The sequence below is a fragment of the Crocodylus siamensis genome, chromosome 3 (genome assembly GCF_052110815.1).
Source record: "Crocodylus siamensis isolate JL-2025a chromosome 3, ASM5211081v1, whole genome shotgun sequence".
Classification (NCBI taxonomy): domain Eukaryota; kingdom Metazoa; phylum Chordata; order Crocodylia; family Crocodylidae; genus Crocodylus; species Crocodylus siamensis.
In genome coordinates, this window is record NC_143397.1 from 200,950,030 (window position 1) to 200,973,424 (window position 23,395).

The 23,395-nt window shown below is 41.0% G+C and overlaps 1 protein-coding gene across 4 annotated transcripts in view; it reads right to left on the reverse strand.

Moving 5' to 3' along the window:
• EYA1 (EYA transcriptional coactivator and phosphatase 1) overlaps nt 1-23,182 on the reverse strand; it is a 268,703-nt gene extending 245,521 nt beyond the window's left edge. The window contains exons 1-3 of one of the 4 annotated variants that reach the window (XM_090040152.1): nt 22,968-23,182; nt 10,206-10,295; nt 8,549-8,656 (exon numbers count right to left, since the gene is read on the reverse strand). In XM_090040152.1, coding sequence (XP_089896278.1) covers nt 8,549-8,581 — 33 coding nt within the window. In that variant the 5' untranslated portion in view covers nt 8,582-8,656; nt 10,206-10,295; nt 22,968-23,182. Of the gene's footprint in view, nt 1-8,548; nt 8,657-10,205; nt 10,296-22,958 lie in introns of all 4 variants that reach the window. The other 3 variants (XM_090040153.1, XM_090040155.1, XM_090040154.1) reach the window with 3 other exon arrangements.
• Between the last annotated feature and the right edge of the window lie 213 nt (nt 23,183-23,395).

Below are 23,395 nucleotides of genomic sequence, written 5' to 3' on the forward strand. Positions count from 1 at the left end.
CAAGAAATAATGGTCACAAGCTGGCAAAGGGTAGATTCAGACTAGATATCAGGAGGCGTTATTTCACTGTCAGGGCAGCTAGGAACTGGAACCAACTGTCAAGCGAAGTGGTGCTGGCTCCTACCTTGGGGGTCTTTAAAAGGAGGGTGGATGAACACCTTGCTGGGGTTGTTTGACCCCCGTACTCTTTCCTGCCATGGCAGGGGGTCGGACTTAATGATGTGCTCAGGTCCCTTCCGACCCTAGAAACTACGAAACTATAATCATCTTAACTATCTTCTCTTCATCAAGACCAGATAAGATTTTGTTCTCACACTTATGAAAAGTTTCCGTAAGAAGTAACACACCCCAGAAATCAATTTACTGACCAGAGAGAGAGTGACCCAACCACTGCCGGCCAGCCCTAGATCACAGCTTAGTACTAAGTACCTTTGGAAACTCTTTATGTTTTATTTCTACCTGGAAAAAGCCCCATGCTGAATACAGTTGAAAAAGAGAGGCCTGACACAAGAGAAAAGTATTTTTCCAGGAACTGCCATACAATAATGGTAACTGTGCTACTGTCCATGCTGTTTTTCATACCAGGAGGAAGGCAGAAGCAGATCTCCAGAGGCATGCCTTAGTACCAAGGACTTATCAGTCAATGCTGGTATCACTATTAAGATCTGAAGCATCAATTACATATATTGATATTGGTACAGTTGTCTCCCAAATTGTCTTCACTACCAGTCTTTAATGTTAAGGAGGGTTTTGAGGACTTGACTTTAGGTTTGGGTCACAGGAAGTTATGGCTTAAACCTGTGGGTTTAGAGCAGGGACAGGTAATTATTTCAGCTGGAAGGCCATTTAAAGAGTTTTGGTGAGGTGTGAAGGGCAACAAAGGTAGCCCTACCCCTTGACAGATGCCCTGCCCCTTGGTCATTATCTTGGGACCAGAAATCCTACCCCCTAACCCCTGAACTTTGCCACCAGAAGTCCCTCCCCTTGCCCAAGAAATACTTCTTTTGGGAAAGGGGTTCTCCATCTTGTTACTGGAAAAAAAAAACAACCAAATTATATACTGAAAAATCAAACATCCACAATAACATATTTTAATTTTATTTAAAAATATATTTTTATGTGCGTTTGTGTCATGTATAAAGAGGTGACTGCATAGTAGCTCAAAATGAAGGCTTACTCTTGTATATTGTGGGAGGGGTATGGGGGGGGGTGTAGATGTGGTATGCGGGGGAGGGCATGGGGCTATGTGTGGATGTATGTGTGTGGCAGGGTGTGTGCATGTAGCAGTGAGCGGGGCTCCCCCCAGAGGTATGCAGGTGTGTGGGGGGGGTGCATTTGGGAAGGGGTGGGGGAGGCAATGTTTGTGGGGTATGTGAGGAGGGTGTGGTTGTGGGGTTTGTGTTGTATGGTGGGGCGTGCATGGAAGCTCCCCCCCACCGACACACTCACCCCTGAGCTAGTCAGTGCCAGCACGCCCTGTGGTGTCTCCCCACCACCAACAGCATGCAGCCCCAGCTCTGTCCCACTCTCGCTCCAGACTCACCCCAGTAGGAATGGACCAGCTGGAACCAACATGCACAGCCCTGACCCCACCTTGCTCTGAGCCTGCTTCATACCACTGGCATGTGCCATGACCTGATGCCCCTAGGCACACAGTTGAACTGCCTTTCTAGGCAGCCCAAGTAGCGGTGGCTCTTGGCTGCTGCCATCACTGGCCCCAGACCCATAGTACTGGCACATACAGTCCTGACCCAGCCTGCCCCACCCCACGCCTGCTCTGAACTTGCCCACCCAAGCTGAGCAGTGGCATCGCCCAGGCAGAAACTGTTGTTCAGAGCAAGGGAAAAGTAGTCCCTCCCTCTTTACCTTCTGCTGGGCCCTTCCTGCTTCAACTGCCCAGAACCCACACTGAGCTTCAAAGTTTGGCACTTCTCAGCTTCCCAACTGAAACAGGTCAGACTCTCACCATGTCTCTTCAACAGATAGGAGAGAACTGAAAGAGACACATAGGCTCTCTCATGCCCTCACACAGGAGGGTGAGGTAGCACAGCTTGTACACAGGGTCTTGATGGATAAGGCTATAAAAATGCCATGTTCAAGGATGTTCATATGTGGCTATAGTAAAACTTACACTGATACATACTTAAATAATAATTACCATTTCATCTACATAAAGTGTTTATAGCTCAGGGCATGAATACATGGCACATATACACAAGTGTAACTGCTTCGTTTTCATGCAACTATAAAAGGCAGCGCCTGTAGGAGGTACAGCATTATACTTCTGTAACTCAAATTCAGTGTAGAATTATTCCAGGAAAAAACATGGTTAAAACTATACCAGTGTACATGTTATATCTCTACACCTTATCATGGGGGTAGTCATTTGTTCAAGGTAATAAACTATTCCTAGTTCTCCTGCCACCTATTAGTGAAGCACTGTAACTGCTATCTAATGTATGCAGATATACACCACGATAGATGCACATCTGTCCACTCAAGATCCTGGTATAATTTACTTCCTTGTACAAAACCAAGGAAAGTATAGTCATGTCATGTATCAATGCCTTTAGAAGTTTATTTGAATATTTTAATATTGGACTAGTTGAATAATTAAACTGTCAGATCACTATAGTGTAAATAGAGATTTCAAATTCTCACAGAACTACAAGTACACAGGAAAATAAGTTCTTGAACTGGCATTAAAGAAAAATGTAAATGCCACATATTAGTGTGGCAATTAAGGTGCTATAAAAACAAACAAACAAACAAACAAACAACTTATGACTAATCCACAACAAACTGACAAATATTCAAGATCCCTGAATGTCTTTAGAAAGTATGTCCAGTATTCACAAACAAACTGGCTCTAAGTCACTAAAGGGGCTTCTTTCAATATAACGGAGACCTGCCACAAGTTCATCATGCAAAGAAACAGACATGCTATACCTTGACAAGTAACTTAATACAAGCCTAAAACAAAAAAAGCCCAGCACCATATCAGATGACAACAAAAAGACGCTACAGCAAAACTAAGATTCAGAAATATTCCAACACTTCTGTTCCTCCACAACTGGTGGCATTCAGTGAGCTACCAATAAATTTGGTAATAAACTACCTAACTCAGTGATTCTGAACTAAGAAAAGGCAGTGGTGCCCTAGTCTGAGTCCTTTGCAACAAAGGAATTGCAAAAATTTCAAGTCAAGAAACAAGTGAAAGCTAAGAGTTGGCATTTTCCAAAAGGTGCCTTGAGTCTATAAAGGTTGAGAACCACTGCTTTAGAAAGTATTTTCAATTTTTACCGTCACTTCACTAATCAACTGTCAGCTATCGCACTGAACCTAAGAAAAAACTGAAGACATTTTATCCATGAAAGAGTCTAAAGCTTATTTTCAAAGTAAGTATTTTCATTAACACAGACTCATAGAATTTATAAAATACTTTTGGACAGACAACATAGGCATATTTAAAGTGATACTAATGCTTTAGGAAGAAGGGAGGGTAGATTTGCCGCTTAAGAGACTAACTATATCAAAGATATATAGTATAAGCTTTTATAAGCAGAAGGCTTGCTTTATCAGATGCTACAAATCAACTACAGGAGGTAGAATTGGTAAACAGAAAGCAATGATTAAAATATAAAAGGTAGGAAGGGGGTGGAAGGAAAAGGAGACAGGCAAAGTGGGCAAGAGAGAGATTAAACGACGTAGTTAACCCATTGAGGGACATAGGGTATATAAAAGCTAATCAAGGAAATGGGAAAAAAAATCTATAATCTCAGTTTAAACCACATTTAACACAATCCAGGCTGTGAAAGATTTCTTCTTCTGCTACTTCTTACTCGAGTCCATTTTCAAAGTTTTGTTGTCTAAGAATAGCCATGCTGAGGTCAGCGATGGAAAGTCCAGGGAGGTTAAAGTATTCTGCCACAGTGTTTCTGTTGCTGATGTCAGATTTGTATTCATTCTTACATGCAGGGGTCACCCCAGCTGGTCAATGTCAATGGGAATGGCAGAGGGGCACTGTAAGCAGGTGATGGTATATATGACATTGATAAAGGTGCAGGTAAATAAATCCAAGGGTTGCAACATATAGCACATGGCATATTCCAGTCTGGCTCTGATGCAGCATCCAACTGCCTGGCTCTGGCATGGGTAAAACCCCACTGGTGTTGGAATGCTACTGCCCAGCCCTTGTTGCTGGGTTGTTCTAACCTGTGGCTCAGAAAGGTTGCTGACTGAACCAAGACCTAATGTTAAAATATTACATTTTTTGCATTTCTTTCCAAGGCTTCAGGTGGAAGGAAGGAAGAGGTATATGGGATTGTTTGAGATTTATACGTATATAACTAAGAACTGTCAGTCCGACTAAATGGTATGCAATTCCAAACCTATAATTACTGTAATTGCAAGTCCCACTGATAAAAATATTAAGCCCTTTTAATATTGCAGTGCAAGTTTATTTAATTCTGTTAGGCTAGCTAAGCATAACAAAGAGCAAGTTAATTTAATGTCTCTCTAGCCCTATTTTCCTAATACACTGGTGCTCAACCTTCTGGCCCTGTGGGCCAGATGAGTATCATGGGGCCAGATCCCAAAGGTAGAGCCAGTCTGCAGACCACATCCAACGTGGGATCATTGTGTGGGTCAGTCCTCAGGTGCGACTTAGGGTGCCAGTCCACAATCACATGCACAGGGCCATGTCATCCAGCCTGTAGAGCTCTTCATGGGTCCAGAAACCTGGCAGTGGGGGAGCAGTGGCAGTACTAATTGCAATGGCTCTAGGAATGATTAATGCTACCACCACTTCCCCACTGCCAAATTTCCACATGCCTGATAATATGGCCCTGTGGGTCAAATTCAGACCCCAAGCTGGAGATTGAGTACCACCCTAATATATAACACGTAGTCAGTTTAATTTCTGAATATGGCCTTAGTATTTCTGTCTTGATCTTGAAACTGCTTTCCCAAAGTATTTTGCATTAAAAGTCTTCATTGGTTATATCCACTGTTAAGTGTCTTCTGCTTGCTGCTTTGGGTGGTTTTCCTCCAAAAACATCTCTCTCTTAGTGGCTGACTACAAGGCCACAGGGGTGGTTGCAGGTGTTCAGTATCTTGAACTTCAAAAGGTGAAAATTTGTGTCAGTGTAATTGCAGAGTTTGTAAGAGTCACTCACCCATCACAAAGACGGGCTTGTGCACATGCACATACATACTTTGTGGTTCACTCATCTTTTCTCCTGCAACTAATCTCCTTTTCACTCCACACCTCATTGAGTTGACTCTGTTTTGCATTGCTAACTACCAGTCTTAAGAAATCTCTGTGTTGTATGATTATTTGTGGCAAAATCCATTGGGACAGCTGCCAGATAAACTTAATTAATTAAATAGGGAGCTAGTTCAGAAGTCTGATTCACCATTGCATTCCTCCAGTTTCATACCGAGGTATAACCAGTGAAAATAAGCAGTTACACAGGCATTAAACTGATATATCACCATGCATAATTCCACACCTGGTCACATACTTTCACTTCATCCAGACTCCACAGTTATAAAGACATGCATGCGTGTTGTTACAGTAACTGCATACAGACAATATCTCATTTGCTAAGCAGCTACAGTCCAGGACTGGAAACTCTTTTGGCCATGAGAAGGTGCTGTCAGGAGGCTCTGAGCATGCATGTATCCCCCCAGACTCTGCAGTTACTAACCCAGAAGGCTGAGTAGGTTATGGGATCTGAGGGTAGGAGAAGGACTGAGTTGGGCTGAGAGGTCAAAAAGTATGAATGGGTCAAATAAATCCATGATTACCCCAACAGTTCCCACATATGAACAAATTCTATCTTCATTACCAGTGATTCAGGTTTTCTGTTCACCATGGAAAAATGTGGTAAAACCTGGATTTTCTCATTTTACACAGAAAGGAGAAAATCTGGGTTTTTAAAGGAGAAAAATGCAGGAAACTGGGTTTCTGCTTGCAAGCTGACAGAGTTCCAGCCTGGAAGGGGCTAGGAGGGTGCAGGGTGAGAGAAGGGTGAGTGCAGCAGTACACATGCACATGGCCACCACACAACCAGGAGATCACCTCCCACAGGTAAACCGGGGAGGGGAGGGAAGTGGAAATTGAGGTTCCCATAGTGATGGGAGGGAGGGAGTTCAGGGCTGGGGCTGCTGCAAAGCTGGGTAGGTGCAAGGGGCTTGGGGCGCAGGGCTGGAATGCATGGCTGCAAAGCCCATGCAGGGAGTAGGATGAACCCACAAGCAGCTCATTTGAGAGGTTAGGGGGAGGCCAGCTCCACGCTGCTGCATGCAGTGCTGGAGGGTGTGGGGACATGTGCCCCCCAGATTTGTGCACAGGGCGGAGGCAAACTGCATATTATGGCTTGAGCTCCCCACCTTGCTGCCCTCCCCTCAGAGTCTGCACAGCCCAACAGGGCAGAGTAGGGCAAGGAATCTCACTGCCACCGCTGCAAGCCCCTCATTGCCCTGGTGAAGTACCCCTGCCTGCCCGGAAGCAGCCCGAGTCGTGGTACAAAGCAGGCAGAGAGTACCTCACCGTAGTGGCACAGAGCTTCCAGCAGCAGCAACAAGCTTCCATGCCCAACCCAACCCTGCCCTGCCCTGCTGGTTCCCACCAGCTGAGCTGCAGAGGTCCCAAGGGGAGGGCAGCAAGGCGGGGACCCCAAGCCTGCAGTAGGCAGCCCATTCCCTTCTCCCAGAGCTTGGACCGTAGCCAGCATGTAGCAGGCTAGCTAATGCTGAGAGGTGTTTGTGACACAGGACAGTGTCTGCTTAGGGCTTTTTGGAGCTAATCAACAGCTCAGCTGGTAATGTCGCTCTGTTCCTCCCTTAGAAAAAGTTATTTAAGAAGAGCTTAAACTAATGGGAGAGGCTTTTGTTCTGAAAACACTGCATTACCAACTGCTTGCTAGGCTGCTCAGGAAGGGGGGGAAACCTTTCCCTAATCAGAGCATCCTGCCAGGGCCTGGCCATGCCCCTCCTCAGCTCAGCACTACAGAAGGAAAGGGAGAGCTGCTCTGGCACCCCCCAGCTTCTAGCCCGAGCCACTGCAGGCATGTTCCTGCATTTCTTCAGTCCAGAGGTGTCTTTACTGTTACAAACTGATTCAGCCTAGCCAGGTTAGACTAACATGCAAAGACTGAATCAGTTCAGGCTTAGGCTTTTTAAATGCCTGTCCCTAGCCCAAGAGGCTTCAGCCAGGGGCACAGCTGTAGTGGTGCTGAAAACTGTTTACCTGCAAGGGCAGGACCAATCCGTGTTGAGAACAGATTCAAAGGCCATAATTGCTCCCTCTTATGAAATGATGTTGCATATGATCAGTCCTGTCTACATACAACTGTATTCACAATGGATAAATATCTTAATGTAAATGCAAAGACAGAATGGGTATTACATTTCTAAAAAAAGTAGTGGAAGCCACATTGCTCAGATAGTTCAAAACCAGACAGGACACAGGGGGTGGAAAAAAAAGAAACATGGGCAACATTACTTCATTGGGATATGGTGGTAGGTTCTGACCAGTAGGCATTCAACCCAAGTTTTCTTCTTCTAGATGGCTTTTTCCTTTTACTCTGTTGATTTGAAAACAACTGTCACAAACAGCTCACTCTACTAAAGAAACAGCAAACCTGAGTGACCCAAGAGCACAAATGTACAAACTAAAAATGAAAAAAAAAAAAAAATGGGGAAATATTTTTAATCTCTCTTCATCAATAGAAATCTTAGGAGTTATTTTTACAACAACAGTTAAAATTGTTCAATTAAAAGTAAAATGCTGTACATAGACTTTTCTTTACAAGGAACTAAATGTTTTATCAAAGGTAAACCTCACAAATTAAAGTGTTCAGTAATTGTTCACAAAGAACTGTATCAAAAACCAAGTTAATAAATCTATAATCACACTTCTGAAGATAAACTGTCTGATTTAAAGTAGGGTTAACAGTTTTATATAGTTAATAAGAAATACTTCTAATCAATGTTTCTGCCTGTTTTATAGGTCACAATAGTAAACACCAAACATTCTAATTTCAGATTCATATATTTTATATTCTGTATAAAAAGCGGAATTAAGAAAACTTGTAATAAATCTGCAGTAGGATTTTGAACCACTTATTCCAACAGTGAATTCAGCATATAAATCTCAGTCACACAGAAAAATACTAGGCAAAATAAAAAAAGTGTGCAGTTTTAAACTGATTAGAAGACTTATATGAAATTAAAAAATTAGGCACACATTACATCTTGGTACGTAAGCTATTTCTTAAAGACAATAATAAATACCATACTGTAATGTGAGAGTCATTTAAAAAAAAAAGTACCTTAAAACCAATACAAATATTCTTAAGCAATGCAACTCTACCATAGGCCTCTAACCTCTTGAACTGTAAAGATTCATAGCCTCAAACATTAAAACATTAAAAGTGGGAATAGCACTTCAAGGACTTTCCAGCCACCCAGTTACAACAAAAATAATTACTACTTTAAAAGCAATAAATCTTTTCTTGGGGCTGACATGTTGTTTACTTACAGACTTTCCATTTATCCCCTGAGGGTCTTCCATTGAAGGTATCTTCTTCCAAATTATATATGGGCTATTAGCTACAGTGCGCTTCAAACAGTCCTAACGCACTCACACCTGTGGAAAAAACAGTACCACACAGTTGTATTAAATTTGTTGGGTGGAAATTGAGAGCTGATCTTTACATCTGCAGTTTTCCATTAACCAACATGTACACACAAGTCAGAATAATTCATCTTCAATGAATTAAATTAATCTTTAATATAAATATATAGTCTGGCTGTTTATGACAAATCTACAAGAGCCAAATGCAGGAAGCAATAGCTCTGTTGTGCTTGCTGTCAGCAGCTGGATAGAAAGGGAGCCAGAATTTTTTCTGCAGACATTATTTCTGTGCCAACGACAGAAGAATTTTTTTTGTTAAGTTCAGTTTCTATATGCTATCTATCAATGTCAATTGTACTATAATGCTAAGAGGAAATTATAACATAGAAATATGATTGCAGATTGAGCTGGGATAAAAAAAGAAAATCCACAAAGTTTTCAGAATGTTGCCCTCAAGCTAAGGATATTATTATATTAAATCTCTTAAGGAATATATTAAGTCACAGTCGTAGTGCCTATAAATTATAAATGTGGGATGTGTTCTCTCACCTTGAGAAACAAAGTTCTTTAATGTTACAAGTAGAGTTGCATTCAAAAAAGTTTCATTCCTTTCAAAGGGAACTTTTTTTCCAGAATAAAATGTTACGAGACACAAAATTTAAAATGAAGTGTTTATACCAGTCAAGCAAACATCACTCAAGCACCAGTTCTCCAGTAGTTCCAAGTCTCATTAGAAAATACATAATGAAAATAACTATTTTGAAAAATGTGAGATAAATGTAGCCTGCGCAACAGATACAAACTAAGGCAAGGAAATCACAGACAAAACCTTAATTCTATAACTTTGTATGTATGTAGCTATAGCAAAAATGGCAGTTACAGTAGTTACAAATGGCACTTTTATTTTTGTGATAAAATAAGGGAAAGGACATGCAACTACCGGCACATATGAGAAGTCCTAATTCAAGGAGACTACCTACAGGAATAAATCCAAATGGGTGCATATACATTTCCAGACTGGGATCTAAAGACAGTATGCTGCATTGCATGCGCACGAGAAACATACTACAGGCAACCCCCACTTAGGGCTCTTAATTGGTTCCTGAAAAACCAAATGTTCATAGTACTTGGGGTCAGAAGGGACCTAAACAGATCATAAGGTCTGAACCCCTGCCCCAGGCAAGAACGGGTGCTGGGATCATATCACCCCAGGCAAATCTCTGTCCAGCCTCCTCTTAAAGACCCCCAAGGTAGGAGAGAGTACCAAATCTCATGTTAAGCGAAACGAGCGTTAAGTAAAACCAAAAGTATCCGATGGCCAAAAATGGCTACCACAATTGTTTCTAATGACCCAAGATGGTGACTGTGAGTGTTATAACAAAACTCATGGAGCACAAGTGAAATCAGGTATCAATTCGAAATGAGTGTTATAGTGAAGTAGTGCTAAGTGAAACAGTATTCAGTGGGGGTTGCCTGTACTGGGCTGTATTCAGCTCACAAATGCTACCACTTTTATGAGAGGCATGAAAAAGCAACACAAAAAAAGAGGTCCATTCCACACCTTGAGAAAAATGTTGATAGGCAACATGTTTCCTGGTATACCTCTCCCATCACTTCTGGTTTACAGCTGAGGTCTAATTTAATTTGGCTCCTGTTGAGAAAAAAAGAAAAATCTAAAACATCTCTCAGAGCAGGATTTGGCTCAAGGACTTTTTCTGACACTAGATTATCAATTAGAGAATAATTCCATACTGTAAAAAGTTCAAATTAAAGGAAGAAAAAAGTGTTTTTTAAAATTAAAAGGAAAAATGGTAGCAGTGGTACAAAACCTTTGTCTGATAAAGGCTCCCTTTACACATGCAGGTAAAGGCACGATGGGATCTAACACACAATCCATACAATCATATCTCCTGCCAAGCTACAGATACATGACAGGAGACAATGGTGGTACTGCACATTAGATCTCATCACGTCTTATGGCTAGTGCAAGGTACAACAGCAAGAAGCTCTTGTGTCTGGGAGACCTCCCAGTTGAAGGGGGTTTCACTCGCCCCTGAGCCTGGGAGATTGCAGCAGCCCCAATGCCCCTGGCCCAGGTGTTTTATGCACCCTCAAGCCTTGAGAATCACAGCAGCAGTGATCTCCAAGCCTCAGCTGACAGGGCTCCTATCTGCAGGGGGAGACCCTACCTACCACACATGCAAATTAAAGCTCGATAGCAACCAGCTATAAAGTTGGTACACATTTTCAAAGTCTAACTTTATAGCTGGTTGGAGCTATTTATTATGCGATAAGCACTTGGAACATGTACCTGTTCTTAAGACAACTGCGTGATTAACTAGCTAATCGTGCAATACCTGTAACACGTAGAAGGGGCCAAATGAACATACAAAGCACAGCAGTTGTAAGCAATGAAAGCTGACTTCTACTGAAAAATTCAATAAATCTGAAAACCACACAAGCTAACATCTGCAATTTCAATGAAGGAGTAAAATAAGAGTCGTTTCTAATGAAATAATTCATGGTGAATTGGCAGATTTACGAATCAGGATATGCCCTTTACTAATGTGTAAGAAAACTTTACTGAGAGTGTTACTTTTCACTGTTAAAATGAATTCTTGCATGGCTATGCTACAACAGACAAACCTTAGTCCAGGGCTGTCCAACTGCTGGCAAGGAGCTATATGCAGTCTATAAGGGTTAAAGTGCAGGTCCAAGGCTCCTACCGAGCTGCTGCCCACTTCATCTCTTGGCTGCTGCTGCAGCCATAGTTTCTAGGCTCTGCCTCCACCATCAGCTTTTGCTTCCTGCTCCTGCCCCAGGAAATGGGGCACAGCACCCCATAGTGCCAAGGTAGTCTACAGCAGTACTTTTCAACTGGTGTGCAGGAGCACACTAGTGTGCTGTAAAGAGCTCCCTGATGTGCCACAAGAATTTTTGCAGAATGAGAAAAAAGTTCTCTAGCCGCCTAGCACTAAGAAACAAGCTGCATCAATGAGATATGCACAGAACACTTGCACACCTGTTGGCTGTGGAAGAGAGAGAGAAGACCAGCCAAGCAGAAGAAAATTAATCCACTGCACATGGACATTTGTCACAGCAATGAGCTACAATAAGCTCATAAGTATGAGGACAAGGAATGCCTTAACAGATATGACGTGGAAAATTTTATTAACGTAAGTGTGCCTTGGGCTGGAAAAGGTTGGAAAAGACTCGTCTACAGCATGGTGCTGCAGTGTGGAGGTACAGTGCCTGTTCATACAACTCATACAGCATGCAACACCTAGCCATTTAGAAACAGGACAACCCTGTTTCAGTCTATATAACACCTCATAGACTGCCTAATGACCTCACTCATAAGAGCTGTGCCTGATATTATCCCACACCTGGAGATGCTATATTATAAATTAGTAGCAGAAAAAAACTCAACACTGCAAGACAAACTTCAAACTGGTAGAGATGTATCAAAGGGGTTTGGAATAATGACAAGCCTGCCTCAGAAATGCAGAAGGCTTCCAGCAGTATAACTGAGCTAGCAGTAACATGAGAGTTTAGCTTTTAATATACTACAACTGATACATATGTAATAATGTCATCTTAATTTTAAAAATTAAAAACTTTTAAACAAGAAAAATTGAGTTATCTTTATTATAATTGTCATTTTAGAGTGTTTTTAGCTGTGGGTAAATTTTACAAAAACGAATTAACTTCCTTTGTATTATCAATGTATAAAAATTACAACCAAGTTACTCAGGGTATCTATTACCCAGAAGTGATTATATGCAAAATAGGTCACCCAATAGGGGAGAAAATACCTCAAACTATTTTAAAAAAATTGAAGCAAGCTTATGAAAATACTCGCCCTTTATTCTTTGTTCCAAAATTATGTATATACATTTTCAGCTAAATATTATTAAATATATATATAGGTTTTTAGCAGCTAGAGAGACAGAAATGTAGTTTAGCATTATGGTAAGCACCATACATATATATCATACATCATACCCTGTACCCTAATGAGCTATTAATATTTTAAAGAGATCACAAACTGTGATGGGTGAACAAATATAAAAAGCATTTTATTCTGGATTTAATTCCTCTCTCTCTGCAACAATAATCAATAATGTCCAGTTCTCATTCTATGTACCTAAAATAGAAACAATTCATCTACTTTATCCTATGAAAGAAAAATTCAACAAAAGAATGCCAATAAAGCTGTGGACATGAATCAGTATCATCAGTAGACCAGTTGGTTTTGGTTACTGTGAAAAAGCTTTCCACCTCTCTGTTCACTACTGTATGTAGGCAAAATCCCATATATTACAATAAGCCCCAAATATATTCAACTTGCTGGAATAAAAAATGCCACACATGCTTTGCTCTCTATTGCTGTGGAAAGCTTAGCAAGGTTTCTTAGCCAACGCAATACGTGTTTTTACTTTATTCATCATTCTGGAGTTTCTAAGAGAAGATACCACAGACATAAAGTTTTATTTCATACTTTTAATAAGCGTAATTGTTTTGATTTTAAATAAAGGATTATTACAATGCCCAGGTAGCCCCCTTCGGCTGTTACATTTGGCAGGTTTCTTTTCTAACATTAGGAAAAGAATTATTACCAAATGCTAGAAAAGAAACCTGCCAAACCTAACAGCTGAAAACCAAAAGAGAAAGAAAGAAACCCTTTAAAAAGATGACATTTAGATGCAGGCCATTTGGCAGCTTTGAAAACTGCACTGTTGGGATGGACATCCCCTCCATCCCAGCAAAAGGACTCTAAAGCTGCAGATTCAGCAACCACTTCCAGATGGCCCCAGAGCTCCCAATCTAATGGATTTGACAGACATCCAGATCTATGAGATGTAGCACATTTATAAATATAAATGTAATGAATATAAAATAATTCATGAATAATAAATATAAATTTCCAAAATCATCAAAAGCACAGCAGCAGGGATATGGACATGAATCTAAGCACAGATACTGGACCAGCAACAGATGTCCCAGGGCAAGCAAAGGTTGAAGGCGAAACTTTCTGCATTACAGTACATAGGAGTAGTTCTCTGCTCTTGTCTCTGAAAAAAATATTTCTGTTCACCTCAAAAGGCCCCCTTTTCCCATTCTAAAGCCAGGGAATGCACTGACCAGAGTTCTGAGAGATGACAGCCATACATTTATTTGTTTGTACTGTTTAACTTCCTTCGTGAAATATAGAGATGAGCTCTTACAGTCCTGAGCAGCCATGTGTGGAATAAGGGCAGTATATGGCTACTTAGACACTACTGGATATCGAAGTCATCGCCAACACAACAACATCCTTTTCAAATCATGAATTTGAATAAATATTCAGATTAGTATCATCTGTATGATCAGCTTTAAAACAGGAAGAGAATAATCACTAAAAATGAAAACACTTTTAGATGAGCCCAGAACGGGCTTATTTGTTTTCCTCTTATTATTTTCAAATCTAGACCTTGTTGAAGAATAAAGATTTTGGTAAAGAAAAGTGAAGTCTGATCTAATTCAAGCAAAGTTCACAGAAGTCTTTTCGTTACTTGGGTGGGTGTTGGACCAAATCAATAGTCAGGAGAGATGCCCACAGTACTGGAAACAAAAGAAAAGTACACAAAAAATAATGCACAGGCAAATGACACCTGTGACAGTTTGAGAAATCTGTTTATTTTAAACTTACAATTTTGATTTTTTTTAATGAACTTTCTGCATTATTTAATGCCTCAGTATTCAGTGATTCAGCTATGTGCTAACAGGGCTTGCTATTGTATATCTCCCAGACCAAGACTAAAGAAGTACAACAGCAACAATTAGGAGATGTTAACCTGAATGAACTTCCATTTGAATGCAAGTTGCCTAAAACAAAGAGATGGAGGCAACCTAGGGGAAACTGGCTTGTGGGCTAGTGGGGTCAAACCAATGAAAAATCCCCAGCAAAAAAAAGGGAAGATAAGATGTGTTAGGATCTGCTATTAAAAAAGGATGTCTTTAAGAATAAGACCTGAACAGGCCAAAGGGCCCTTATTGTACAAGTCACAGGAAAGTTGGTGTCAAGGAACAAAAAAAAAATGAGGCTGAGGAAAGGGGTACTGGAAATGGGACCTGGATCCCCTGAATGTACTGACCCAAATTCAACAAAACAATCAAGAGTGGGCAGGACTCAAGGATACAGAACTACATAATATATTTTATTGTTTTGTCATGACCTCTGTAACTTTTAATATTCATCCACAGCTAAACCATGACTGGTTTCCTCTGCCAAGACCATGCAGTATTTGCTTCAACTACCACATCTTTCAAGGACTTAAGCTTCAGTCACAGATTAGTCACAACCATACTGCTCTGTTGAGGGTGTGTTCAAGTGACTTAGAAGGTCCAGAGCTGCCAGCACTGTTCACAGAAGCCTAGAACATCTGTGCCTGAAAAGTAAGCGTGAGGCGCCAAAGCAGGAGAGTATGGCTGGAGCTCACAAGACCCAGAGGAACTGCAAAGGACACAGGGCCAGCATGTAGGGCCAAATAGAGCTGCATAGTAAGCATCCAGGAGAGGGAGCTCAGCCAGAACTGTGAAAATATCATAAGACACTGTCTGCAAAATCTGCTTGTTATAAAAATATTCAAACAATTATTAGATTAAATTTTCATCCCACATATTACAAACAATGAAGGAATAACAAATCTGATGAAAGGAATGCATTTTTCATTTCTGGAAAAGGTCTATGTCACATGGCTGGCAATTCAAGAAACATATGAAGGACACTGATTTCTACATTGTCTTTATTTCCCAAGTAATATCATAGGGGGCTTTCAGACAATAAATTTCCGTTAAAAACAAACAAACACAAAAGGAAAAGACACACCAGACATTTCCTTAAAACTGGTTATTTGACTATATAATTTAACACTTGACACTTTAAGAAGAGAATCAATGAGCAAAAGACATTTTTGTAAAATGCCTTGTGGGTGACCAGGGGTTCATCGATTCAAGTTATACCAGTCCTGTCCTTGAGGCTCTCCATTAGCCTCCCCTCGCAGGGAGCTGCATTAGCACTTGCCCCGCACTTGGCTGCTCCAGCTAAGCACCCAGCTGCCCCTGTCTCTGGGGTCTTACAAAGCAAGGTACCTGCAAGTGACAATGACAAGAGAGGGGGCAGGAGTAGTGCTCAGCCAGGCCCAGCAGCCCAGCTGTGCTCCCTGGGGCTGCACCCACCCGTGAGAGGCATAGGGGTCCATAGTTGGGTATGTGGGAACCCCATGCCCTCACAAGCAGGCACAGCTCTAGGGAACATGACCAGACTGCAGGAGATGTAAGGCTAGCAGCAGAGGCAACCCTGCTCTCCCATCTGTAGCTGACAATGACCCAGGTAGGACAGGGTGGGGTGCTCAGTCATGCCCAGCAGCCAACCATGGGTGGCCCAGCTACACTCAGTGGTCTCAGGAAACCAGCGGAGCTTCCTGCCGGTGTTCAGGACCATCCCCAACCAACTGGCCTCAGCCAGTGCGGGCAACCTGTATCCCCCCCCTACCAAAGGGTGAACGCCTGTTCTGTTTGCTCCCAAACTAACCTACATCGCATACAGAAACCCACCTAAGTTCGATCGATTCTGCATTGGGCTTTTTTTATGTCTGTACTTAGTCCAGGTCCAGGGGTGGCAGATAGAAGTGTAGTTCATGAGATCTAGGGAAGGTTCTTGAAAATAAGGGGGTGGATACTTAACTGTGTGTTTCAAAGTGAGCATGAACAGGTGGGCATTAGGTCTCCAAGATAAATTTTGCCCCATCTGTGGTTCAGACATCAAATGCAATGCACATATCAAAATGTAAAATCAGCAGCTGACAGCATCCTGCTAGTATGATGAGCTGAATGGGGCCAGTGTCCTATCACCCCAGTCCTTAACATAGCAATGGAAAAAGACCCAAGCAGATTTGGTCATCTTTCTGCACACAATATACTGTTCTGCTTTTCTTTACGTCTCCAAATATTGCATAGAACTGCAAACTATAGCTCTTCCTAGGGCATAAAACTCAAAAACACATCAAATATGGACTCTCTCTTTAATCTAGTTACCAGAAATTCAACAGAATTCCTTAAACAAAAGAAACAAAGTAAGCAGCTTGATACTTTGGAGATGGCACAAGGTAAGACCGACTAGAATATGCACACTGCATGTGTTTGTGCATTAATTTCATCAAAGAAAATGAAATATTATGCATGTCTAAATTTAAAAAAAAATTGCAAAATCAGATTTCTTAAATCTTAGCAAAAAATTAGGTTTCTCCATAAAGATTATACAGATGTTCTGACATTATATAGATATCTGACATGGTAATTAACAGTGTTGAAATGATAGAAGCACCATCGGTAGATGCATCAGCTGTTTAATACAGCAAAATTACCAAAAGATTTAGGACACGAGTGAAGAGTATCTTTCATATGAAAGCGCAGAGGGAATTTAGTTAAAATGATTTATCAGAGAACTTTAGCAAGAAATTAGGATTAAGATACACTATTGTTAGAGGGGATCTTAAGGGCAACAAACAGTTAGAATTATATTTAATCTATTTGTAGTTGTTCTGCTTAGTTAAGTTTTGAGAAGTAAAAAAAAGAGATGGTTTTAAAATATAACATCCAACTCACTATTTTTAAGGGTTTTTTTGAAAGGTAGCTCTAAATTGTGAATATTAAAAATTGTTCTCAAATTTCAGTATCAGAAGTATTTGGAGGGATTGTTATTCCCACCTTCCCCACCCCCTTTCATTTGTTTGTTTTTTCTTTAACTGGTCAAACAATTGATTACAAAGCAAATTTAGACTTTGCATTGGTTTAAGAAAATGCGTAAGCAAAATTAATAAACATTATAAAATGTATAAATGAAAAATGTGAAGATATGAAATATGAAATGCAGCCAGAACACTTAATCCAAGGAATGAAAGTTTAAGTAATCTGAGAGGCGACGCTCCGAGTCTACACTTAAATATTGACTTGGCAAACTGCTTTCTGGGAGTGGATGAAAGCAATTTCTCCATGATGTTTCTAAAGACAAGTAATTATGCATATGCTTTAGAATTCATGTTTTGCATTTGTTATAAATGGATTTTTAAAGGCAGCATACCACTTGATTTCACATGGCCAGTGTGTGTATAGAAAGCTGTGAAACATTTTCAGATACTAATTAATATTAATGTCTAGTAGTAAGATATTTATAAACAAACAAAATATGCTGTTTTTAAACTATCCAATACAGTAAAGTTTTGCGAATATTCAGGTATTTGAAATGAATACAGTAGCCACATTTAACACTATTGTAGCTACATAGGATGAATAAAATTTGATGAGTTTCCTAATTTAAATGTATATTTTAATTGAATTAAGATTTTGATTTAAAAGTAATACACTTCAATTTGAAGGTTTGTTTTTGAAAATAAAATATAAGGTTAGGACAACCTGTATGAAGACCTGCATTTACTCTACTATATTTAATATAACTTGTACTTATTTAAATTATTTTATGAGCTTAAACGTGACTGCTTTTCAGTATGCAGAATCTTTAACTTTAGAGTTCAACTCATCTAGCTATGTCATGTACATCATTAAAAATCTTACTTTCAGTTTTTACAATAAAATATGGAATGCTAGTATTTACATTTTTCAAACCATTAGTACTTTCAGTTTCTGTTGTGAAGACAAGTGTTTGCCATATTTACTTTTGGTTTCAGTTTAACTAGCAGGTGCACAGAAAGTATTTTCATCATTTGAACCAGTTCGTTCAAAATTGAGGGGAAAAAAACTGGGACTAGAAAAAGCTGGGAATCTTTTCTTCTACTAATCTACAGCTAAACACCAGGTAAAAGAGACTAAGAGCTACTAACCTGAAAAATCTGAATGACCGGGGGCTAGATTTGCAAAAGGACTTAGGCACATAAATGTGCTGAAGGTTGCTTAGTAGCATCTAACATGGTTTCCATGAGCCAGGCACTTTTGAAAATCCCACTATACAACAATTGCATCCTTACAAGTTTAAATCTCTTTGCAAATCTGGCTCCTGGTGAGCAAGAAACAATCCATCCACTCTCTAACAATAGTGAGTTAAAAATCCAAAATATGTTTTAATAAACTTAATTATGCACCCCAATCATTCAATATCCATTCAGCTAAAACCTATTTTGGGGCATGTTAATTGTATTCTAATTTTCATCTAAAATACCATCTAGGAAACAAGAAAATTGTCACTTACTGTTTTCTAACACAATAAAACATTTAAAGTAAAGAATCTGGGAGGAAAGAGAAAGCAATGTATGCTTAGTTACATAAATGCTTAAACAAAAATATATAGTATTTCTTCCTGTTTGCAAAAGTGTTAGTAAAGAGGTTGTATTTAGTTGCATATGTATTTTAATCTTTTTCACTAAAAGTTTTGCAAGACAAGATTAAAATCAATTATCTAAATTGTTTCCTTCATGTCAATTTAAATCAATCTACCCAGAAGCTGCACTAATGTTTTCTACAGCTTTACTTATCTTTACCCTACAACTTCACTTATCTTTAGTCTCTTTCAAATGTTAAATACTTTCACCAATATTGCTCAAGGTAAGACTATATTTATGGGTTGCACTAATATGATGCAAGAAAAATACAGCTGTATAAAGCATAAAAAGCAAAATAATGTAATGTGTGGGTTCATTCTGTCTGCACATAATGTATGCCTTTGCTTTGCATAAACCAATACATATATTCATATGTGTACACACACACAAACAACAATGCAACACTTCCATGATATTTATACACACACCTTTATATACCAATATATAAATTCTGCTAAATTTAATTTACCAACACAAGTTTAAGAAACTATTTATTCCCATAGGCCTGCTGCACAGAACATAGAGACAAAGATACATAGGAAGTCACTGCTTCCATACAAACCAAGCTGCCTGAAGTGATAGTAGCTGTAACTTGCTATAGAAACAGCTGCAAGAGAAAGACATAAACCAGCTCAGAGCCAGGGAAGCCTTTTAAGGCAAGTGAAGGGCACAGCTGCAGCCCCCCTGATTTTGGGGATTTTACACACAGTTAATCTCACTTCTCATTTACAAAAAATAAAGTTACTTTCCAGGTCACCTCATTATGCAGATTGCTTCAAAAATGTAAACCAACCTCTAGGGTTGCAGTTTTGTCTTGGTGATTTTTCTTTAAAAAACAAAACAAAACTAGGGGTTACTTATAGTGCCCCATACCACCTCCAACAACTGACTTTGGGAGCTTCTAACAGCAACAAATACAAGTTAATCAATTGTGGTCAGACCCACTCAAGGTAATCATTATTACTGAGCCATTTCCTTGCTATGCCATTCCTTCTGTCCTTGCTGTTTCTTACAGCTAATACCCTTAGGATTGTTGCAAGTTTTCTCTCTGCTGAGCAGCTGCTGTTTATAAACAGCAGCTTCAGAGCGTATGACTGTGTGGGGTAAGGACATAAGGGAGATCTAGGAACTTCCAGGCTGAAATCTTGGCCCAAGTGAAGTCAATAGCAGTACTACGAGTAGTATAATTCTAGCTTTGTCACTACTTGCCTCTGTGGCCTTGGTCAAATCACTTTAAAATGTCTCCCTTTCTTTCCTTATGAAATGGAAATCACCCTCCTTAACTCAAGGAGTTAGATGATGAACCTAAGATTCCTGTTTGCAAAATGCCATCTAAAATGCTAAGTGTTACTGCAGAAAACCAAGTGAAAAGAGCTGCTGTTGTACAAAAAGAAGATAAACTACATAAAATGACATTAAAAGCAGAGAGACATTTGAGAAATCCTAATCGTATGAAGACTGAAAGATTAGGTTAGACATGAAAGCACAGAAAGAGGAAAAAGAAATGAAGGAAGGAAATTTGCAAGGAAAAACACAAACCTCTTAGGTAAATTTAATTTAATGTCTTCATTTTACATCACTGGCAGATGGCCTATGGGACATGATGGCTATTTTGAACACCAATATTTCTGGACTCTATATTTAAGTAATTGGATAACAGTACAGGAGAAAGCAACCTACAATTCACCTGAAAGCACAGGATTCAAGGGAGGAACACTTTTAGACACTTATATGGAAAACTGTTCAACAGTCCTTTAAACATTGTTTTAATTTTTCTACAGTTTTCTGATTGCTTCCCCTTTATCTAGAAAACCTCAGTTAAAATAATTGTCTCTCTTTCCTCATCAGCCTCATGCCTCCACTCCCCCTGTGAGAGATGCTGCTGCTGGGCAGGGGGAGGAGGTGTTGGCAAAAGGTTGCAGGGGTCAAGGTTGCAGCTACCAGTGTAGGGATCCTCTTGCATCTCTTATTGAAACCACTGCTAATCACCTCCATTGCCAAGTACCACCAAATCCTGTTCCTAGTGGCAATCAGCAACTCTAATTTAGTGGCAAGAAAGGCAGTGGCTTCAGTAGGAAAACTTCATTAACCTGCTGGCAGTGGTGTCTCCAATGGGGGAAGGAGGGCCAAGACTGACCAAGAGACTCTGACTACTGGGGGACAAACATTACAAACCCACAGCTGCCCCACTGGCTGTGGGGAGCTCTGCTATGAATCAGACTTGTGTAGACCATAGTTCACAGCCTCCTGGGATAATGGAGAGTGATAAAATCATTAAGGGCAGGAGTTAGTCAAGTTTGGAGGGAACTTGAAAATTGTTTAAGAGAACTGTAAGGCAATACTGCAAGAAAGAATGCCAATTACCTTGAGTTAGCTATACTGTTTGTAAAGGCTAAGCTACAGACTTCTAAAAGGTTTGTTTCAGGTGACAAAACAGCAATTTCACCTCCACTAAATCTCAAAGGTCTGGGGTATGTCCAGAATAGCGTTTAGAAGTGGGTTACTTGCTTCACATTAACTGGCATTTAACTCAAGGTAAAAGCTCTCTAGGAGATGTAACCATCTACTGCCCCATCCTCTCTCAACAGCGCTTGATCCTTGACATATTCTCTGCCTACAATTATACAAGCATGACCCATATTCAGTGTAGTCATAGGCAACATTGAAAAAACAGCATTAATCTGTGGGCCGCTTTGCAAGGACTTTCCATAAATTGTATTCTCTATTTAGAGGCAAGGGAATTAGATTTCTCATAGCTTTGGGTGGCTGAATCCCCCCTTTTACTTATACCTGCATCCCCATTAAAGCAATGGGCATCGATACCATGAGAGTGTTGCACTGTTATTAGTACACAGCACAGCTCCTAAATGTAAGATTATATTTATGTACATGTAACCATTCAAAAGATTTTCTGTCTATCTTTTCAGAAAGCTAATATAAATTGTTCTTCCTTATGCTATGAAACAGAAGTGAATACATTTCTTAAAGCACAATTAAAAAAAAAAAACAGCATTACTGGTTAATAAATTGAGAAATGCTTTGATTTCTCTCTTTAAAAACACAATTTTACACCTATCTGAAATACCAAGTACATAATTCTAAGGAAGAGAGAAGCAGGTTACCCTAAAGAGGTAGTTCTCATTTTTTCTAGGCCTACAACCAGAGGGGGCAAGGCAGGAGTCATGCCACCTCTTTGGCTGTGCCACATGTAAACTCTTGACACAGGGTCTGCCCAGAGCCCTTACAGCTCTGAAGCCCAGGGGGTGAGACTTCCCCTGCTGCTATGAATTCAGCAGGGAGAGGGAGGGAGGGAGGGAAAGGATGAACAGGAGCAGTACTCCCCGCCCCCGGACTCCAGAGCCACAAGAAAGCAGAGGCTGTAGCCAAACCCTGCTCCAATCATCTGGGGAGCTCAGTGCTCACACGAAGCAGTGAGCCCACGCTGACCCGGCAGTGAGCCCAATGCTCACTAAGCATGCACAGCATAGCCAAAGCAGTGGGGTAGAGGGGAGGAGGCATGTACCCACTTTGCCCTGTTCTAGGATCCATTCCTATCCACAGCTAACAAAATGGTCACAAACTTTCATAGTTAACCCCCTCTTATCATCCTGTTGTAGGATTGGAGTCCTAAATGAACCTAATATGGGGTTTCAAAGCACCAGCAATGAGAGGTGGGGTTGGTAGCGTACCACTTCCCCTGCCCCAAAGCCAAGCACTGGCTCTGTCTACATCACTCAAAGGGCTGCGAGGAAGTGAAAGGGCAGGACACTGATGAGAGCTAGTTGTTCTTTTCCTACCCGCCCAGACTCTGGTAACCAAAAGCGGTCACTACATTTCCTCCCCTCGCTACCAGCAGCAGCTACCCATTCCTGAGATGTGCACCATGCAACGTAAGGCTGGTAGGAGCCAGGGGGTGCTGTGACCCTCCAGTGACTCACCTGCTTTACCTGTAAAATGGGCACAAGTCCACTCCTCTGCCAGGCCTCGCCAGCCTGTTGCGCAGCTCCGCTGGACCCGTCTGTAGTGCGCGCGGCTGAAGAGAGAAGCCCTGATGACTGCGCTGAAGGTGCCTGGCCAGGCCCCCTGCGCCCAGCACAGTGCTGGCTTGCGTGGCCTCCCCCTGCCCCACCATGGCCTCTGCACCCAGCTCCCCTGCCCCCCGCGCCCTGGGACACTTCCCAACTTCCGAGTTGTGGCTCCAGGCTGCCCCCGGCTCTCACACCGCAGCCCCAGCCCGAGGGGACCTCCTGTCTTCCCTTACCCACCCCCTCCCCCGCCGGGATGCGGCGGCTGCCTCCCTGCCCGCCCGGGAGCGCGCGGAGGGGCAGGTGGAGCTTGCCCCGCGCCCCCGGCCCCACAGACTCGCCTCGCTCCG